The sequence below is a fragment of the Hippichthys cyanospilos genome, chromosome 6 (genome assembly GCF_059441005.1).
Source record: "Hippichthys cyanospilos isolate Australia breed blue-spotted pipefish chromosome 6, RoL_Hcya_1.0, whole genome shotgun sequence".
Classification (NCBI taxonomy): domain Eukaryota; kingdom Metazoa; phylum Chordata; class Actinopteri; order Syngnathiformes; family Syngnathidae; genus Hippichthys; species Hippichthys cyanospilos.
The window spans coordinates 2,764,963-2,787,275 of record NC_142374.1 but is presented as its reverse complement, the minus strand read 5'-3'; the positions used below and the strand labels follow the sequence as shown (position 1 = coordinate 2,787,275).

Below are 22,313 nucleotides of genomic sequence, written 5' to 3'. Positions count from 1 at the left end.
ATTTATATTCTTTTTTAATATGCATAGACTGAATACAAAATTTTAAGTGGACAGAATACAAGCAGAGTCTATCTAAATGAGCAAACAAAAACACCAGACATATCTCACAACAACTATATCTCCCACAACTAAACGGAAATATTTAACCTAATAATATTGTACATTTTTCTGACAATGTCAGTCCAAACTCAGCATTTTACAATTCAGATTATTTGATACAGTACATTGATCTTATTAGATTGTGCAAGTTGTCATTAAGTTGTGATCAGCCGATGTGTTTTCATTCAATGGCTGAATTTGTTCATATGACCAAATAAAAGAAACATATTCCTAAAAGCTAACGGCAATGAATGCTGTATTCATTAAGTCTTGTAGATACTTAGAATCCATGTGCTAAAAGAATAACTTTGAACGCAGAGTGCAAGAGCAAAGAGCAAGCTTCTCTACCATTTACATACAGTAAACGCGCATTAGCCATAAAGGGTGACTTACAGGCATATATTGCTCCAGTCGTCCCTGAGGAAAAATACCATAGAGTTTAGGACCCAATTCCCTTTCAGCCAGGATTGCGAACATCACACTCTCCAGGACCATGGCCTCTGCACCCTGAAACAGACAAGTAACAACAATAAGCAAAAGCTGCAGTCTGGTATTGCCTTAATGAACTGCCGAAACAAAGCATGCTGTATAAATGATGCATGAGGAAAACAAAAACAAGGAAGCTCCATAAAAAAGACATGGTGAACTTAACCGACGCAAAAAAACGATGCCAAAAACACATCATGCAAGTGGTGGCAACCTCCAATGGGACAAGCCATTGTACTAACATTTTTTGTTAACATAATAAATTTACATAATTCTCTTAGTACAATTCTATGCCCTAAAGCAAAAGTTGCTGAAAAGTCAGCAATACTTTAGTAATCTTATTCATCTTACACTATATTGTCTTAAGGAATCGGCTCAGTGGTGCAGTGAATAGGGCGTCCGCCTCACAGTTCAAGGTTCCCAGTTCAGATGCACCTGGCTCTGGCCTTCCTGTGTGGAGTTTGCATGTTCTCCCCAAGCCCGCATGGGTTCTCTCCCGACGCTCCAGCTTCCTCCCACACTCCAAAAACATGCATGGCAGGTGGATTGGACATACTAAATTGTCCTTAGGTGTGATTGGGTGCGTACATGGTTGTTTGCCTCTGTATGCCCTATGATTGGCTGGCAACCAGTTCAGGGTGTCTTTTGCCTACTGCCTGAAGCCAGCTGAGATAGGCGCTAACAAGCCTGCGACCCTTGTGAGGATAAGCGGCTCTAGAAAATGGATGGATGGATGGATCTTATGCTATTAACAATACCAATGAAATTTTAAGTTTGCTTAAAAAAGTGACTTTACTTTGTTTACTTAACTTTCTACACCTGTCTTCTCATTGTAGGGTATATCAGCAACTCGATTTTGACCGCCATCTTCTTCACAGCTTTGTTTCTCATTTCATTTAAACGTAACGAAATAATCTTAACGTAAAGAAATTTGAGCGTCAACTGATGTGAAAGTAAGGCTATGTTTCACTGAATAACATAGCAATGGCAGTGTAAAATGCTGCCACTGACTTCAGTTAATAAGCATGGGTGGGTGAATGGCTGCAGAGGCAGCACATGAGGGTGACTACTGGTTTCTGGGCCATGAGCCAGGGAATGTAGCCTGCTGTCCTGCAGGAAGAGGTCTTGCCTTATAGGAAACAGTTCTTCTTTGTGAGCCATTAAACATCAAGTCCAGTTCTTTCACAGTGCATCACCTACAGCGCGAGGAATGTAACTGATCGATCTTGACATTTCAACTTTCGCTGAGGTTCAATTGTAAACAATGTAAACTATGTGGTATACACTTTAATGAATTAATTTCAAGGAATGACCAAAATGATGACTAAGTGACTGGTAAAATGGTCATTATTGCCAAGCAACCAAGTCACCAACCTTTCGAAAGTAAGAGCTACTTCTTCAATACAGAGTAATATGAAGGGCAACCAGTTAATGTGAATACACCGATCATGTTAATGATTTTTCACAATAATTAGGGAACAGCTGTAGTAAATATGTAAATCAAGTTTAATATATAATGTAAATGTAATTCATGTATAATTCTTTGTAAAATTCCTTGAAAAATCACAATGTTCTATCACTTGAAAGCTATATCAGAACAGGCCTGCGGGCTATTCATGCGATCCTTGGGGGCTACCTAGTGCCCGCAGGCACGTTCTAGAGACCACTGTTCTAGAGGGCCAGTTAGTTTAGCATTTTCACTCATCCTTCAAGGCTGACAGAATATTGTGTGCTATGTCTATGTAAATAGGGGTTGTTTAAAGCATTCTGTTAAAAAAGTGCTCCCCTGACTTTGCTTCACTAATGTGGCTGTTTTATATAAAAAAAATAAAATAAAAATTAAGGGTCGTTGCTCTAAACTGTCAAACAATGAGCTCAAATATTGAACCAGCAGGTAATCAATCAGCAATGACAAACAAGTACTACCAAAGCGCCATCATCAAAAAATGTTCTCCTAATTACTTTTGAAGCGCAACAGAAATACTCCACATGCTTAACTTGGGAGAAAAGTGAAACACATATGGTACATACATATTTTCAAACTTATTCAATTCTTCACGGTTGTGCTAGTCAAAAGATCCCTTCAACCCATGATAGATATGCAAGTCAAAACTTATTTTCACTGGGGCTGGCATTTCGTGAGTTAAAGAATTGGGAAAGTGACAGACAATGCGCAATCGCTAATAATTCAGTAAATATGCAGTTTTGATTAAAACATGAAATGTACACTTGCAAACATTGTATGAATTATGTTTGACTTGAGAGACCTTAAATGATATTTGCTCAGAGGGCCCTTATGGTGAGTCATATCAATAGAGTCAGTTTTCCCTTGCCCCGGATGTGGGTCGCCGGGTCTCTCGTCTGGAGCCAAGCCTGGAGGTGGGGCTCACTGGTGAATCCTGACTGGATATAGTCGGACTCGCATCCACAGACAACTTGGGCTCTGGTACCAGTTCTCTTGAGAGGAGTTGGACTCCCTTCCACTCTAGAGTTGCATGCAGGTGTGAGTATACTTATCACCCCCCGGTTCGCACCCTGTACAATGGGGTTTATGCTGATGGATGAGAGGGTGGCCTCCCTCCGCCTTTGGGTGGGGGGACGGGTCCTGACTGTTGTTTGTGCCTATGCAACAAACAGCAGCTAAGAGTAGCCACCATTTTTGGAGTCATCTGACAGGTACTGACTGGCCAAGAGGAGCGCGGCTTCAGCAGTCGCTAAGGCAAAAACTCGGGTGTGGGAGAAGTTCGGTGGGGTCATGGAGAGCGACTTCGAGGATATCCTGGTCCACCATGCGACGTCTCAGGAGGGGGAAGCAGTGCACCGTTAACACTGTGAGTGGAGATGGGGCGTCGCTGACCTTAACTTGGGACGCCGTGAGCCGGTGGGCAGAATACTTTCATTCCACACATCCTCCTTTGAGGAAGCATAGTCGGTCGGGAGACTCCGATGTGGACTCTCCAATCTCTGGGGCATGTCCCCCGAAAACAAACTTGTATGAAACCCCAAGTTCTCTGTGTCCACCTTGGATTTTGCCATTTTTGATGGGTATCTGAACAGCAAATGACTTCAGATGAAGCCAATTGCCGCTCGCGCGAGCAAACCGTTACATTATGGGAAATGTTGTATTGGTGTGTGTAAAACACACGTGGCCAGCAAGCCGCAGTAAGCCCACAGGCTGGTTCTAATAAGAAATCAATATAATTCCCAGGGGCCAGAGAAAACCTTGCAGGCCGTGACTTTGACATGCCCATCTCTGTTCATATTTTCCTGTTTAATGACCAACTGACATACTGTACAGTGTAAATTGCTAGTTACAACTGTCAGTAGATATCCGTAAATCCTTAATTAGACGTTTTTAGAAACGTTCGTTTTTAAGATGAAAAAACTCTCTGGGGACATGAAGCTGACAGGGCAAACCAAAGAAAAATATCAGTCATTTGCAAAAGACCTGCCTAGATGTAGACAATAGAATATGATGTTGGTGTTGAAGGAGTTAAAAAAGCAACAGGCAGTCACCAGTGCTCCTGCTGTACCTACCAATAGCGTTCGTAATAGATTAAGTGTATGTAAGTGTCTTTTTTAAAGCTCTTTGGGCAGCAACCATATGATCAATGTGATAAGTACGTTGATATATAGTGCACTTCATTCACCATTTTAATCTAAATGGATTTTTCCTCTGATGGACTATGATTTCCTTGATTAACATAATGATGATGGACTGACAGGTCGGTTTGGCTTGAAGAAATTTCAAACTCACAATGATGGAAGGTGCCAATGGCGATGACAAATGATAGACTGTCAAAATATTGTTAAGTGGCCACCTCTGGCACACACCATATAAAAAGTTTCCTGGTTCTGAATTAATTTGGCGATGTCCAACAAATATTAATTTCTAACAAACAAAAAAGCATAAAAAACAAATCTTCCAGCTGTATTTTTTTCAAACCCTTTGAAAAGGACTATAGCAGTCTTAAGACTTAATCTTCAACATGTCAAAAACTGAAATCAAATTGAGACAATTACCACGCGTACAGCAGTTTGTACATTTCTCATAGTACTTTCAACACTGGAATGAACTGCTAAACTGAAAGCTGACTAAGGTTCTGAGATCATGGCTTGTTTCATATATCAATGCTACGATGTTACATGACTAGCCATGGAGTGTTTCAGCAGGTGCACTATGAGCTAATGACAGCTGCTCCAGCAACCTCAATACTTATCTGACCGTAAGTCAATAAGCCAGTGAAGACAGCAGTGATAAGTCAAATTTGCCCGCCACGGGAACCTAATGAACTAGAAGTAGAGAACTCAAAAGTCACTGACATTGTGTCATACAGTATATACATTGATAAAGTCTAAAATGTGACCTCTTCATTTGCCTTATGCAACACTGGCCACGGTCTAAACTTGCTCCCATTTAAGGAATACGCCGCCAACAAAGAAGAAGCAGATTCAGCACTATGTTGCAGTGCAATCTGATATAACCCCAAAAGGATTAATGCAGTACCGTTCCTTCTAAACCAAATTGGATTTACCTGGACCAGACACATCGCAGACGATCAAGGTTAAGTTATCTCTAGAACAGGGGCAGCTGCAGCTCAGTCTTTGAAAGACTTAACTTCAGGGAAAAAAGGGCTGTAGTGCCGAATCCCACCAAAACAAGAACATTGGAAATAGTTGTTGATGAAATGCTAATTTACTCCAAACTGCTCAGCTGTCTTTGAACAAAAGAGCCAAAGTGCCAAAAGTGGGTTGCTATACAAAGGAGCTACCTGCATGCTCTCTGGATCAATTCATACTGTACACGTTTCCCTTGCTTCTGTGTTTGTAATGCATACACTATATTACAACTGAGTGTGCTCGGTTTATTTTCAGGCAATTGTGAATAAAATAGAACGTGGGGCTGTCGCTATTCTAGCAGTGCAGCGCATGGAGAGGCAACAATCTAATGACTTCATTTCGATCACATGATGGAGGGGGTTGTGATTCACCCTCACAATGTGAGAGGTCATTGTGACTGAGAGGTCATTGTGAGGTTCGTAGGTCCCTCAAGCTGCCATCTCACACTGAGCTCATTTATGTGGCTTCTTTCAAAAATAACTCAAGGTGAATCATCCATCTACTGCCTATCATTAAACCGAATTTCCTAAATAGTAATTCCCAAACAATACTCAATTATTTCACACGATCTGAACTAGAGTTTAATATCGTCCATCATCGCTGTCACATTTCTCAGCAGTTTACTGTTGTGTTGAACAGATGTTCGAGAAGGAAAAGGTGCTGAATTCATTTAGAACGTACAGTAAGTACAATCACCCAAAGGTTTGGTTACAAGGGCGTGTCCATATTTATGACTACCCAAAGCAAGAGTTCCATCACAAAAATAACATTACATTCCAACAAGTGAACGAGAAACATAGTGGGAAATGTGCTTTCGGACACACTGAATGGTAAGTCATCATCTGTTACTTACTTGAAAGTGATTCTCTTTGTTTGACTGTTGGGAATCCCCTTTATTACAGGACATCTAGCAACAAAAGAAAAAGGAAAAACTATCCATGAATACAGGAGAAGCCATCCATGAGCATCCAAAATGAGCCATATGCATAGTGTCGACAAAAAAACTTGAGTTAAAATACACACAGACACACACACACACACAGACTCACATGCTCTCTGTTGGCTGCGTTTGTTGAACTTAATTACTAAAACTGGGATAAAAAAATATCAGCACCCATTTTATGCATTTACTCATGGTACAATATTCCACTCACATATTTTCATTGCTGAGAAACGCCAACTCTAGTGTGAGTAAGGTTTGTTTAATCATTAGTAGTTGTACACTCTGACAATGAAATTGCATTTTCTTAATTACATTAGCTTTTTGACTAAACATCCGCGTCCTAAAATGAGACACTGTTTTGCAGAATATGGCTGCAGTTACCTTGGTGAAGGACACCGTGTCTCGCAATAAAAGCCAAGTTTAAATTAGATCCATTAGCACGGTCATAGCCAGCAGTTATTAACTAGCTTGGGTTTAATCTAGCTGGAAACTTATTAGGTGAAACCACAACTAATGGCTTTGTCAACTTGTATGCATTTTTATTTGTCGTTTAGTCAACGCCTCAAAGACGTACTGACACATTTTAGAGGAAAACCAGTCCTTGAAACCTTAATCAAGCTTAGGGATAGTTAAGTTTTAGCATTGTAAATTTTAATTAGTGCTAATTGAATATATAATAAAATATACTTTGGGGCTTTTTAAGAATGAAGGGAGAGAGGGGAAAGGAGAGAGAGAGAGAGAGAGAGAGAGAGAGCGAGAGAGAGAGAGAGAGAGAGAGAGAAAGGGGGGAGAGAAAAATAATCAAATGCAGCTTTTCTGTGTGACAATTGGCATATAAATAATCAGAGGCAGCCAATGAACTCTTTCAGTGCCATTGACGAGAATTTTCGTCACGTAAAATGCTTAGATTCTCTGTGCCAGTGACAAGAATTCTTACCATTTTTTTTCTTTAACTAAATGCATGGATGACACTTGTGGCCAGGATGCTCCTAAATATTATGTTAATCGAGCACTATAATGTAGTTATATACATACGCAAAGTGTTACTTTGCCATCAAAAAAAAATGCCACTGTTTTTGTTTATGTTTTATCGAAGAAAAGGACTGTTGAGATGTTTCAGATACTACTAAAAATATATATATTTGTGTCGAAGTCCCTCTTTAAGCAGAAAATCACAAAAATGTTCTGTTTGTCCAAAATAGCTTGGTGTCATTCAAATGTCTATATAGTCATACAATACAATATTCTGTCGGCCTTGAAAGATAGGTCAAGGTGCTCGAAATCGGCTGGCACTCTAGGGATTGCCTTTCAGATAACGCTTGGCACTGAAAGAGTTAACTTTTTTTGTAGTGGTCTGTCAATTACGGTTCATCGGTACCTTGGACCTGTTTTTGTCTTTCTGTCTATCCAAACTGTAATCATCAGTCCATCAGCTTAATATTAACGGCATGTACATCTTGACTTCTTTTGCTCCTAAAAACAATGACACCTCTGTCATCCGATTAAAAACAAACAGACAAAAAAAAAAAACTATAATATCACTTCAGGTGGGGAGTCATGCTGTAAGCGGCACAAGTACAAAGCTCCTAGTTCAATTTCAGGAAATGTCGTATTTTATTTAATAATGATTTGGCAAGACGAATTAAAGTTAAGGTGGTGTTGATGAGATGCCCAAATCAAACAAAAAGTTGGTCCCACCGATCCAAACAACTCATTCAGACTGATGATTTTGCCGCAAGCGACAAGGATGGCAGTCATAACACCGGGGAGCTAGTGACTAAGGCAGCCTCAGCTAACCTGCAAACAATACGACAAAAATTAAGAGGTCTGCCATGAAAATCATTCATGAAATTAAGGGCAAAAATAAGACTATGAATAACAGAAGCGACGACACCGAAAAGTGCATTTCAGAGACTGAGGAAATGTTCAGGGGCTGGGGGAATTTGCAAGGGACGTGCTAAACCTCCAAGCTAAGTAGGTAGATAAGCTAATGGATCAAGAGGGAGGAACAACATAAGAATTCATAGCATTGTGGAAGGGACTGAGAACAACTCTGCATCGATCATCACATTTGTAGAACATTTACTCAAAGAGAAGTTGGATTTGCGTTTCGCTACTGATCTCCAAATTGAGCAGGTGCACCATATGTTACCATAAACCCCCACCGATTCAACCCAAAGGTCTATAATAGTAAGGTTTGCAGAATGAAAGAGGAGGTTCTGCAGAATGCATGGCACAAAAAGGGGTTCCTAGCTGTCAAAAAAATATATTGTTAATGTCATGTTGTTATTGACTACGCACCGGAGACCCAGAGAAAACGTCAGGAATGCACAGACGAAGAGGGAGATGCGGGAGAACGGTATATGATTTCAGACTCTGTTTTCGGACAGTTTAAGAATATTCCAAGTGAGGTAGACAGCTTGAGAGAGCACCAGGCTATAACCGACGTGGAGAAGAGAGGCCTATCCCCAGATTACAAACTTCCAACCAGCAGGGTTGACAAAATTAAAAAACTGATTTGGCAAAAGTCATGGTCTCCAAAAGGAACAGAGCAGCAGGGAAATTTGGGTGACATTTTGTATACAAAAGTGGTTAGCATGTCTGCCTCACAGTTAAAGAGACTCGATTTCAAATCCACGTATCTCCAAGCCTTCCTGTGCGGAGTTTGCATGTTCTCTCCAAGCCCGCATGGGTTCTCTTTGGGCACTCCGGCTTCCTTGCACACTCCAAAAACATGCATGGCAGGTGGATTGGACACACTAAATCGTCCTTAGGTGTGATTGGGTGTGTGAATGGATGATCGTCTCTGTGTGCCCCACGATTGGTTGGCAACCAATTCAGGGTGTCCCCCACCAACTGCACGAAGTCAGCTGGTATAGGCACCAGCAAGCCTGCGACCCTTTTGAGGATAAGCGGCTATAGAAAATGGATATAGAGTCTATATGGTTTCTGTTGGAGGAGGTTCAAGGCTAGTTTTTGTAAAATCTGGACAGATAATGGAGGGCACATCATGAGGAGATGCATACGGAGGCCTTTTTTTTGAGCTAGCGGAAGACCCTCGCATTTTTGGGGTCACAAATAATACACTGAGGTTCTCTTTGAACATAATTTTGAGAGTTTGTTGTTCTCCTTTAGTGTTTTTTGGTGTTTTTCCTGTTAAAATCCTGTTAGGAATTAAGTGGTTGATGGGTTATTCAAAATATAGGGTGTTGCACGTTGAGTTTCTCTTTTCTCTGCAAATTGAACCCAAGCATCATTTTGCTCTGTATGGGGTGTGTCAAGGTATCTGATAAGAGTCCTAAGAAAAAAATTAAATCTTTTTTCTTCTTTAGACCATGACTTATTTGAAAATAATTGATTGTATTATTAAAAATGTTTTGAACGATGTTATAAAGAGGGGAAAGATCCTGACTAAAATGATTGAATTGTTCAATTGCGCTTCTACAAGAAACACACTTAAACAAGGTAAACCATACCAAACTAAAAAGAGAGTGGGCAGGACAGAGATTTAGTGCCTAATGTAAAGGATACAAGAAAAGAAGAGGGGATATAACGTGTCACAAATCTTAAGGTTTTGTATCGGGAAAAGTGCTTAAGGACCAAACCAAACATTGGATAAAGTGATAGGCTCAATTGGTGATGTCATTTTGACAATTATTAATGTGTTTGCTACTAAAGTGACGAGAGAAAATTCAAGATACAAAAGGTGACATTGCTAACATATAATATGAGACACCAGTGCTCACTCCAACAAAACTGTGATGTAATATGTTGTCATAACTCGTGATGTCTACTGTATTTGCTACAGTTTGTGATGTATTTTTTTTGTTTTTTATAATTTATCAATATGTCAGCCTGCCCAAAAACAAGGCACTAGTTATTTGCACCGACGTTTACTGTGGTCTTCCACTTTTAATCTTTACTTGTTTCATCCACACTTCCCATCAGCAATGTACTCCGTAGAATATAGAACTAACAAGCATAAAATTGATATTAGCTATGGCTAACGTTGTACATATTCACATAAAAACACATACAGTATGTACATATAACTGGGCTGTTGCGTCTGATGTTAGCACGCCATTAACACTTTAGCAATGACATCACACAGGAAACACTTTCTATGACCCCAAACTAAAGTCAAATTATACGCTCAAAATAATTCCAAAAGAAATATTATTGCTTCTGTGGACTTGTATATGATTCCTTGATCACTGAAAATGTAAAATAAAGAAATACAAATTAAACATCCTAAAAAGGTGTGTCTCTCTTAAGGCAAACAAGTGAACTGCATTCATTTTGTCAACTCCTACAATTATTATGATTAAATTAAAGGGTTTAGGAGCGTTTTTTATTATTCTTTAACAAGATATATTTTGATTATTATGCTCGATTGTAATGCTACTATGTATTTGTTACCATTCTGATGCATTGTCATATTTGAATAATATACATTTAAAGGGTTTAGGAGCATTTTGGGGGTCCTGGGATTAGGCTATTTACATGTAAAAAGCGGCTGTACTTATGAAAGATTCACATTACGAAATTCCTTCCAGAACGAACTAAATTCATAAGAACAGGTACCACTATAATTTTAACTTCAATCACCCATTCATCCAAGTAAGAGAGAAATGATTACAAGAGGGAAAAAAAATAAACACACAACAAAAGGCTTACTGCAGCAATATGCCTGCTGAATTTTGCTTCAATGTATAGTGGACCCCCGCTATATGAAATCAATCCGTTCCAGGGTTGGGATCGAAAGGCGAAATCGTCGTATGGCAGGCAATAGAAACCAATGGTACATAGCTAATGCGTATAAAACCCCAGGTAAAAATATCAAAATTGTATATACATCTTAAAAATTGGTAACAAAATAGTATAGTAAGTGCTAGTTATATATAATATACATGTATACAATTAAATAACATAATAATTAAAAAAACTATAAAATAGATTTATTTACCTTTGAGTGACGAGGTTTGCGCTTGTTATGGCCATTTTCCCTAGCGAGAGTAGCCTTGCCTAGCCTAGCCTAGCCTAGCCTTCTTCATAATTCTTGATTATCTCCAGCAATCTTGGGACCCATGGTGAACGAAATAAAGGGTGAACTAAGCACTAAAATGCACAATGAATACAATATTGTAAGCATTCACACTAGGACCAAGTCTTTAGCATATTGGCATCTTAGTGACACCATCTTAGTGACACCGTGACACTGACCAATAGCAGACCAGCATCTTAGTGACACGTTGCAGCGCAGGCAGTTTGACCGGACCAGAAAATAAGAGCAATTACCTGAAAACGCCTGAGGTCATCACAGTTGTTGATGTCGTAAAGCAAGAAAAATGCCGTAAAGAGGGGATGAAAAAAGTAAAAAGCAAGGATCTGCTGAGCTTAATTAGACTAGACTGCCTTTTTCTTTGCGACGCTCTAACTTGTAGCTCTGATTTGCATTTACCGGCTAAGAGCCAATCAGAGGGATCGTCACAGATATAACTTTGCGATCAGTCGCCATTGTTGCTTGTACGACGTTACCTCATCGACACAATGACATTCCAGAATGCTATGCTCAGCTATGTGCACACAATTTATTCATTCAAATATTAAAAAGCAAATTAACACCGAAATCACCTAATACTTCATTCTAAACAAAGCATTTTACTTTATGCCTGTACAATTATTTAACATGCCTTTCACTGAATAAAACAATGCATGTACAAGAACTTAACATTACGCCTGTTCAGTAAATGAAACAATGACTAAGAAGTGCAGATCAAATAATGACCTCCCAGCCATGATTGATAATCACAATGAGGTGAAAGGTATGTCATGTGAGTGCTGCTTATTGCAACACAGTTGTGACACTTTCATTCTGCCCATTTTGACTGTTTACATACATCCATTGCTTCAAGTAGAATGCAGTTTCCACGTTTTGTTTTTTTTTTAATTTGGATTTATCTGTGTGACAAAAAAATCTGCCTCCCCATCCGGCTTACTTAGTCCATCATTTCTAAAATGTTTGTCATCATTGCGCAGTCCGTCAGCAAAATGGGTGTCCGTCCATGATGGATCAATCATTCCACCTCTGTAAATAATGTTGTGGAAACCGCAACCAGTCTCTGTCCATGTGTTCTTCAAGTCGCAACAACACAGGGAATCAGCCCTGAAGTGCAAGTATCTCTAAGTCTCCTCAAAAATTTTTCAAGGGCTGTTGGAACCTTGAGCAGGTGTGTATGTTCATGTATATTCTTTGTCCAAAGTGTAACTATAATCTTTAATTAATCATGGTCGACCAGTGGATGGCCTAGCTATTGTTGGTTGCAGGCATGACATTGCACTACATGGAAAAAAGCTGGAAAAAACTAACGTCAATCGAGAAAAAAAAGAAGACAGGGTTGTTGACATCGAGCGCTGCTCATTGCAGTAAAGATCAAGTAGTAGACCATTGTTGCGACCTTGCTTCCAGGAGGAACTTCAAAATACAGCAGAACTCCTCCACAACAAAATCATATTTGCAGCCAGAACATTTTCATGACAGGGGCCTTTTAACTATAGCAAATCTATGTCTCAGATATCAACATAAAAAAATGTGTTTTGCAATCTTCAATCAGACTGAAGTTAAAAACAAAACCATCCAACATTAAAAAAACAAAAACAAAAAATTTGAAAAAAGAAGGAAATTGCCAAATCTACAATAGCATTAATTTTCATGTTTGTATGCTGTAAAGTCCATTTACTGCCATCTATAGTATGGGAAAATATCATCTGACTGCGAGGGAAAGCTGCTTCGAATATAAAGTGCTGCAAAACACTTGCCAGCGCGGCAAGTAAAAACCAAGCTAGATTTTGCTGCAGGCTTGTTTTCGCCGTAGTGAATTTCAGTGCAATGCAAATGTAGACAAAAAACATTTCGTATTATGCAATAGGATTTTTTTCTAATTGTATGAGGAAGTAAGAAAGGCTTCAATGGATAGATTTTTTTGCACATGCAGGTTTTGTTGCAGAGGAGTTTTACTGTACAAGTGTTTCAAGGCCGTTCCTGTCGTTTAATACTTAATATCCTCCAGTTTATTTTGACGCATAGGTTAGCTTTCTCACACTGTTTGGCTGTTTTACCATAATACAGTGGCTTGACAGGCAACACATTCTCCTGTAGGTCTAATTGTACTTCTGGGCCAACGGGTCCCCTCCCTAATTCCAAAGTTACTGATCTGTAAATGTGTCTATCCTGCCTGGGTCATTACTCTTCCCTACCTGAAGTGAGAAGCTATGAGTACTGCAAAGCCGAAGTAAGCTGAGCGAGTCGGACTCTGTGTCTCACTGCAGTTGGACGAGTCTATGCACGTGAGTGACACAGCCCAGATGTATATTTTCATACGTATGGTGTTTACTAAACTGTGATACCACTAAACATTGTTTGGTGATATCACTACAAAAGAGGAAATGTTCCCTTATTTTATTGGCACTGACCTGTATTTGTCGCAGTCATAATACTGCATTGTTTTAATTGGGTACATTTGGAAGTACATTTTGTGGCATCTTGCACATGTGAATATTCACTTTAGTTGTCACTGGTTGCACTTCAAAATGTGCAAAAGTGAAAAAGGGTTGGGGATTTTTTTGTAAAAGAAAACCATTGTACAATATTATCAGATTGTGTACCTGGGATGTTTTTTTTTTTTTTTTTTGCAAAATGGGAATAATATTATTAATCGTGATAACTATTGTCATGATAATTGCACAATGAAACATCATTGAATCCCTGCTTGAGAATATTGGCAAGTAAAACCAGATTGAGTGGTGAACATTGGCCCAAATGAGCTTCTGCTGCTTGACTACAATGAGCGTTTGAAGAGGAACACATCCCGGAGAGAATAGTCAGCAGGTCTGCCTCACAGTGCGGAGGTCATGAGTTTGCTTATGCCTGAGTTTGGATGTTCTCCCCTTGCCTGCATAGCTTTATGATGAGTACTTCCCTTTCCTTTCATGTAATGGACACTGTTCTATGTCCTTAGATACTTTTGTGAGTGTGTACGGTTGTTTGTCTTTGTGTGCCCTGCAAGTGATTAGCAATTAGTTCAGGGTCTACCACGCCTACTGCCCGAAAACAATTAGGATAGGCTCCAGCACACCTACGACCTCTGTGTCGACAAGCGATTACGATACTGGATGGATAGATGCATCCCAGAGGGGAGATTGAGAGGGACAAGAGCCAGCGCAAAAATGAAGTGAAGTGTGAGAGAAAAAGAATTAAATGGGATGAGAGAATTTAACCAATTCGTATGTATGTGGTTTACTTCCCAAATGACACAGATGTTAGAAATAAAGTAGTTTTATTGTTTTTTCTCAAACTCAACTTGTAAAAACATGAGTTACATCATGTACACTATGATCATGACATTGCAGTTTCTAGGAGGGTGACGAATGATTTCAATTACTGAATAATTGAGTTTTGTTTTGTTTTTCTTTTTAAATTTAAATTCCCATTTAAATTAGAGATTTAAATTCCCATCGTCCATTCAAAACCAGACAGTATTGCAAATTGACGGTGCAGAAAACGCATAAACAAAATAACTAATTTCCTTACTGGATCAGTTACAGACCCGTACTGGTTTGGTTTGTAAATGTCTGAAAACGGGCAAAAATGTTGATCTTTGTGCAAAGCAAAGCAAAGCTTTTTAAACAAAGATTTTATTTTTGAGTCAAAACAAAAATAAGTAGACTGCTTTATTTGGCATTTACAGAAAATAGATAATGCTTAATGCTGAGAAGCTGAAATTCAGAGCACTTAGACAAATTCAAATTAAAAAAGGGAACTAATAAAGTCATCAATTATTAAGGATTAACTTCATAGTCAACTGGTTGTCGATTAACAGAATAATTGTGGCGCCTCGAATAGTTTCAGTGTCCTGGCTACCGATATCCAAGTATACACCGCCAATATGCTAAATGCAAACGTTAAAGGCGTTTACATACATTATACTTTTTATTTAGTTATTTACTATTGTATGATTATACGTTTTAAGTATGGTCTTTTCCATTTTATGTAGCTGTGGCTGACGTGCTCTAAAAATAAAGTTGTGTTGATTTGTTTCTGTTCAGTGGCATTCACCCTAAGCCCTACTAGCTTTGAACATGTTTCAAAAGCTGTTCCAGCTGACTGCCTGAGTACAATCTCTTAAATATTTAGAGGAGAAAAAAATAGACAAGAAAGGGGCTTAACGCTCGGTTCTATACCCACGCTGGAACATATTTGTGTTGAAAGTTACAGTTGTGCTACTATACATGTGTGTAATTGGACTTTGTATTAGTCTGAGATTTCGGAGATCTCATACTGTACCGTGTTTTTTGGTGGGTTCAACAGGGAACAAGAGTGCCCGAGGCACGCTCCTTTGGAAAGCCTACGGCAAAGAACACATGCATGTACAGCCATGGGGGTACATTACTATGTACGACAATGGCTAACACGTGCGTAAACACACAGACACAACAGGAGTGAAGGCATCACTGCGCATGCATGCATACGCTATCGTCAGCCTGTCCGCCACATGCACGCACGCACAATCCAACATGTGCACACACTACCAAAAAGCTTTTCCACCGCTCCTCTGTCCCGTGATCATCACATAGCAACAGTGATCAATCTAATTTTGTTTGTTTGCTGTCTGCCTTAAGCAACAAAATATTGGTCAACCACTTACAAGAATACTATATGTCCTAAGGGCAGACAAGGCAACATTTATGCCAGTTTAGTAAATCTGAGGATTAGCTTTATGTTTGTGATTGAGTGCTCATCTTGAAAACAAGCAGTCAGAAAATATCCCATCATGTACACAGGCTTGTAATGCAGGAATGCACCAATGCAAAGTGCTTATTTCACTTAACAATATGACAAAATGTGACAAAAGACAGCCGTGAACTGTTGAAAAAATGAGAGTGATAGCAGACACCCACCTGCAGGATGGCCCCATAAAGGCGCAGCAGAATGCTCCTGGGCTCATCCCCAACAGTGTCAATGCTGTCTGGGAGGCTGCACAGGAACAGCTTGTTACTCAGCCCACCCCTGGAAGACAGTATCACAAATTGATTAGAATAAACCAATGGCAACACTCAATCAGAGGTTCACACTGTCAAACCTGATCCCACAATCTGTGTTCATCTTCATTCTTTCTGCTAAAATAGAGATAACATTGAACAATGACACACCTCTGATTTCACACAGATGGTGCATGTTCAATTTCCAAGCAGATAGCAAAAACAACAGAGTGGTGACAATGATTACAAAAATGTTTTAAATCACTGATGATGGTGACTTTGGAATACTGTTTGCTGTCGCTTCATTTTTCGATTCAAAAAGCTAAGTGAGTGTAACTAACATAACAAATTGCCATCGACCTATATGCTGCACTCATGAGTTAACTCCAGTGATTTATACCTGACTAACGTGGCCACTGAATTTTCTTTCGTTTCGACTTTTGAGTTTTATCATGTGATGTTTACAAGCTGAGACCTTATTGGTTGTTTCCTGAGCCCTGAGCAACTGTATTGAGATTTTTAGCAGACAGCAAGTGGCAAATAGCTGGATTTTGCTGCTTAATTCATATTTCCCATCGTCATCGAACAGGGACGGGTTACGAGCGTGAGACCTCTCAGATTTGTGCAACTTCCAGGCCTTGCCTCATACCTAACTGGATCTTACTTGAATTTTTAGACTTTAGTAAATTAATCATTGTGAGTACGCAGTATGTATGGCATTTATAAAGTATGACTAAGAAATACATTACAAATACAGTGAAAGTAGTGAACAGATCATTTCTCACTCTGCAACTTCGTTATCGTGAGCAGAGCATGATCATTACAGCAGCAATAGTATTGTTTTGGTGTCATACGAATGTAAACATTGGATGGATGGGGACAGGAGTTCATGGTTAAAGATATTTTGAAGATGTCTTTTAGACGTGAAGCTGGGAAAATGCTCAGACCATTTACCATGAATCTTACTGCAATACAGTGAGGCTTACTGCAATACTGCGGGTTTTCACAGAATACCACATAACTATCATAATGTGATGAACCTATGAGCTTTTCATATTGTTACAATCTCTACTGGTAATGCATTGTTTTTAATATGAAAAAATGATTTGCATTATGGAAATGGAACTTCAGGCTGCAGTAGAATTTTTAGGAAAAAATCTGATCCACGGCCAAACTAAATTGCTGATCCCTGATTTAAGTTATGTCCTCCCTTTATTTTTTTGTATTTTGAAAATGTTTTCAGACACTTCAGGTTATCATTCAAACCAGTATAATCATGTTACTTATAAATCAAATTTGATAAGTATTTTCAAAATCAATTGTAGTGTGTTCTTGATCAGTCAGTAGAGTAGCTCTAGCTATCATGTACCGTAATCTTGAATTCTAACACTATTTATTTTCAATCATTTTACTGTAATTACAGTAATGATAATTAAATTTTAAATATTACCAATAATTTATTCAACAGTGTTTTCTAAACGGTCTATCAGGTGTCAGAGCTGTTAGACCAAACACAGCAAAGTGATCTATATAATTGAAACTATGCTCAATGGGTGATGATGTCCCTGATAGAGTCTCACTTGATGGATATAGAAATATTACTTTTGCTTTAAGTCTTTTTTAAGTAAATGTGTTTGATACTAAATTGTATTTTATTTCAAAATCAGATATGCACCCCGCACTCCCACCATCCCAGCGTGCACAATTTCAAAGATGCGCGTTTGCTTTGACTAACATTTTAATCGCCCACACATCAACCACACGACGTACCTTATAATAGAGATCTCGAAGTCGTCTTCCGCCAGGGTTTTCCAGGACCCATTCAGGAACTCCTTGCACCACAGATAAGCATTTAACCGTGTGTCCTGGTCGGGAGTCTCGGGGCGGACCAGCTCCTTGCAGTCCTCCTGAGAACCGGGCTGAACCTGCAGGGCGTTCTCGGTCACCAGCAAACCCAGGGACATGGAGGGGGAAGACGAAACCCCGTTGATAAATTTGGTCTTCATTTTAGCTTTTTAAAACAGTGGACCCAGGAAAATAATCGACTACGAATTGTACGCCTAAAACTAATATTCACCCGTTTCTGCTTAATTTGCTATGATTCGTTGGTGGTTCGCTGTATATTGTATTTTCAAGGAGTAGGTTTTCCTCAATTTTAATTCGGAGAAATGCGACAAATAGCAATGTGACGTTTAAGCTTTGTAAACGAAGATAGTCCCAGCACACAGAAATACTGCTAAGAATGAGTGACAGAAACGCCGCGGACTGCGAAGCTAAGGGAAAGGAGGGTGTGGTCACATGACTCACGTACACCAATTTCCTCAGCTGATTGGTTGGCCCAAACACGGCAGTGGGGTGGTCACCTTGGACGAGAACAAAACAAATCTGACTTCCGTTGTCCCTCCACAGGTTCACGAATCCCGTAAACAGTGACATACGGCTGATTCCATTGTTTCTGCGAACACCTCGGTTTCGAACAACAGATGAAAATCAAAATAGCTAACGTAATCCCGAGTAATGTCATGTGCTTGTCCACAGTGAAATCCACAGTGGCATAACGCACACAAACCTACGTGTACATTTTATTCTATATATATATATATATATATATATATATATATATATATATATATATATATATATATATATATATATATATATATTTTGGCGGACACTAGGACCATGTCTCTCACCCAGTAGGCATGTCGCTATGATCCTTTGATGCTTTGGACCTGTTGGCTTTGTCTTTGCTGTTTTGGACTTTTTTGTATCAGTTTTGTGATGACATGCGAAGAGTAAAGATCTCCCCTAGCACAGCAACGTGTGGTTTCTTCGCCTCGCCACAATATATATATATATATATATATATATATATATATATATATATATATATATATATATATATATATATATATATATATATATATATAATTTAATGAGTTACTTATTATCATCATCATGAAATCATCATATTCGTAACAAAAAATAGTTTTTGATCTGATCTTACTGCAGCAAAATCAGCATGTGCTGTTACGTGCGCCTACATAGTGTCTATATGTTTTTTTTTCAGCAAGGAATCACGCTTAATTTGGTCCAAACGTGTGCAATTTACGTGTGTCATATGCTGTGGATGCACATAGAGCTGTTTTGTGTTAAACACTTACTGATATAGAAGCTCATTTCTCGCATCCAGATCCATCATAATCACATTTTCCCCGCTGCATTTATTTTATTTTGCACCTGGACTGAAATCGCCATCTAAGATGCTACCAACGCCGCTGTAGCTTTAACAATCAATCAATCATGGGTGGCGAGCGCCCTCTAGGCCCTTACGTTGCATAGTACAACACGGCGGCTTTTGATGGCGTCACCGGCAGCGCGATCCTTAGCAAGAAAACAGCGGAAGTCAGCTGTTTGGCAAAAACGGCCACGAGCGGAATTCGCAAAATACCGTGTTTTAGTGTTTTGAGTCTTCCATGCCAACCCAACCCGCTTGAACGTTCTCTTTACAATTTATGGTACAACTTGGAAATAAATCATATCGGTCGGAAACTCCTTTGTTTCTTCTTGCTTTAGCCACTAGCAGATTAGCCTCAGAAAGTGGGGGATCGAATGCTGGTCGACCAAAAGGTAAATACACTTTGTTGTCGCCAATATAATGACCTCCATGTAATGTTATTATCAAAGTAGACGAGCTGCTGCAGAAGCTATAAATTGACAAATATTTAGAGCAGTAAAACCACCAACTGAACTTTGCCTGCAGCAAACAACATAAACCTCGATGATCAATAAAAATGATCTATGATTATGTTTTTTTTTTTTTTAATGTGCTAAATGTTGGTGTAAAACTACAGAAACTGTACAGTATTTGGACTTCGTACCACATTACCTGTGAGGATAATGAAAGGATAAGTAAAGGTTTAACTATTACTTAACGTATTTCTAAAACCCTTTCACTCCCGTTGGGGCAATGCGTCCCACAGCTTTTCATAAAATGGCAGTGGGTATAGGAATGGTAGCAATAATGGAATTGGTAGCGGCACATTACACACCTATCTACAGATTCTAGTGGCATTTAGCAACTTTTCCATACACAACAAGTCAGTACTGGGCTGACTGTCAACAAGGTAGGTTGCGTACTGCTGAAATATATATATATATATATATATATATATATATATATATATATATATATATATATATATATATATATAATAGTAAAATATGTGTGTGTGTGTGTTACTTTAGTTAGGATGTATTGTAGGCGTTTGGTGATCACTTTCACTTCTCTGGTCCTTTTTTTTGTACAAGCGTCGTGGTCTATGGGATATACTGTGGTGGTATTTCTTGGTGGAAATGGAAGTGGGAATTTTTTAACTAACTTTCCAAGTATCCTGTACTTATAAACTAGTAATATATGCCATAACTTTTATTATTAATAAAGGAATCGGTAGTGAAAGGGTTAGGAGAAAAAAATGTGTTCTTAACCCAGTAGAAATGCACCATGTTTATGTGCAAAGAACCCTCGCTAAATGACAGCACAGAGAATTATAAACACTTTTGATGTGATCATGTTTGTTTAAAACTGATTAGGCCTCAGATGCGTCATGTGTAAAACAATGTCGATAGATGATAGACCTTTAGTAAAATGTAGACAAAACCCCATCAGACCAGATAGACAAATTCTTCCTTGACTCACATCTGCCTTTTCTTACTTTTCTTTAAGCTGAAGAGGCAGATTTATGGCAAAACCAGACCACAAGACCTCCTGGTGGAGATTCTGACGTCCGCCCTAGGCCACTGTTTCGTCCTAGCAACATGTCTCCACGTAAAAGACCCTTGGTTCCTTTAAGCAACCGTCACAAAGCAGTGGATGACTACTTCCCTTTCAACTTCCTGCCGGTCGAGTGCCAGCTACATGTGTTGTCTTTCCTGAATGAGGTGGATAAATGTAGCTGTGCTCTGGTTTGCTTGAGCTGGAGTTGCCTCGTTCGCTCGTGGAAACTGTGGCGGGTTGCTGACTACTCCCGTCGAGGCGTCTTCCACCTGGGGCAAGAGGGGCTGCTTGTTTCTAATCGTGAGTTTGAGAGGTGGAAATCCTGGGTTCATCTCTACACGCACCATCTCATCTCGCGCCGGGCAAGCCTTCTCACACTCAAAGCCAGCTTTGATTTGGGGGATCGCTGTAACAAATGGGGCGACCTGATAAGCCACCTGTTGGATAATGTCCACTGCAGGGACCTCACTCACCTGGACCTCAACTGGACTTTCACGCTTCTTGAACCTCTGGATCTCAGGGTGCACTCCAGCTCAAGTTCCCACCAGGACAGCATTACTAAAATGGACCAGGTAACAATTTAGGCTAGATTGTATTGCATACTATCAAGAGTAAATGCTCACTCACACACAGTAAATATTCATTAAAATTCAAATGAGCCTCCCAACTCAAACGGTTATCGAGTTAGGGCCCTTCAAAGTTTTGGAGCCACGCCCACCATATGCTGAAGGTTAGTTCATAGTGAAGGAGTTGGACAATCAAAGGTTTTATTGGCTCAAAATGTAAATGACAGATGATTGTTGATGTGGTAAAAATATAATTTCTCTCATCCTGTGCTTACAAGGCCAATTAGAGGTATGAAGTTTGGGCTCTGAAATGCTCATTTTGTCTCATAGTCATATTTGGAGCACTGTACCCCCACCAGATGCCCAAAGTGCCTTGAAACTCTCAAACTACATACTAAGATTACCAAATAGGATTAATCAGTTGAAACCTTTCAGTGCGAAAAATCTCCCAAGACTTAGACCGCTGAAATGTCAAACAAAACAAAAAAAAAGTATTGCGTCATACTTTGCACCACTTTTTAAAGGGTTAACATCTATATATATATATATATATATATATATATATATATATATATATATATATATTTATAATGGTTTTGACTGCAGATTTTTATAAACATGGTCACAATACATCGATATATCTATTTATCTACCATAAACAAAAGATGAGGGCTCTGTTTGGATGCCCCAGGTGCCACAATATTATTAACAGGTCACGACAACTGTGCAGCACACATTTGTGGGATTCTCTTTTTTCTATGACAATAAAATTGTCATAGAAATT

General features: G+C 39.2%; 2 protein-coding genes across 6 annotated transcripts in view; one reads left to right on the top strand and one right to left on the bottom strand.

Moving 5' to 3' along the window:
- chka (choline kinase alpha) overlaps positions 1-18,620 on the bottom strand; it is a 29,078-nt gene extending 10,458 nt beyond the window's left edge. The window contains exons 1-5 of one of the 3 annotated variants that reach the window (XM_088416809.1): positions 17,957-18,105; positions 16,106-16,214; positions 15,492-15,552; positions 6,059-6,112; positions 493-606 (exon numbers count right to left, since the gene is read on the bottom strand). In XM_088416809.1, the coding sequence (XP_088272935.1) occupies positions 493-606; positions 6,059-6,112; positions 15,492-15,552; positions 16,106-16,152 (276 nt within the window). In that variant the 5' untranslated portion in view covers positions 16,153-16,214; positions 17,957-18,105. Of the gene's footprint in view, positions 1-492; positions 607-6,058; positions 6,113-15,491; positions 15,553-16,105; positions 16,215-17,956 lie in introns of all 3 variants that reach the window. The other 2 variants (XM_088416807.1, XM_088416808.1) reach the window with 2 other exon arrangements.
- The window catches only part of LOC148421859 (uncharacterized), a 32,238-nt gene that overhangs the window by 4,739 nt on the left and 5,186 nt on the right, over positions 1-22,313 (top strand). The window contains exons 1-2 of one of the 3 annotated variants that reach the window (XM_088416804.1): positions 19,557-19,816; positions 20,913-21,535. In XM_088416804.1, the coding sequence (XP_088272930.1) occupies positions 19,702-19,816; positions 20,913-21,535 (738 nt within the window). In that variant the 5' untranslated portion in view covers positions 19,557-19,701. Of the gene's footprint in view, positions 1-19,556; positions 19,817-19,857; positions 20,314-20,912; positions 21,536-22,313 lie in introns of those variants that run through there. The other 2 variants (XM_088416805.1, XM_088416806.1) reach the window with 2 other exon arrangements.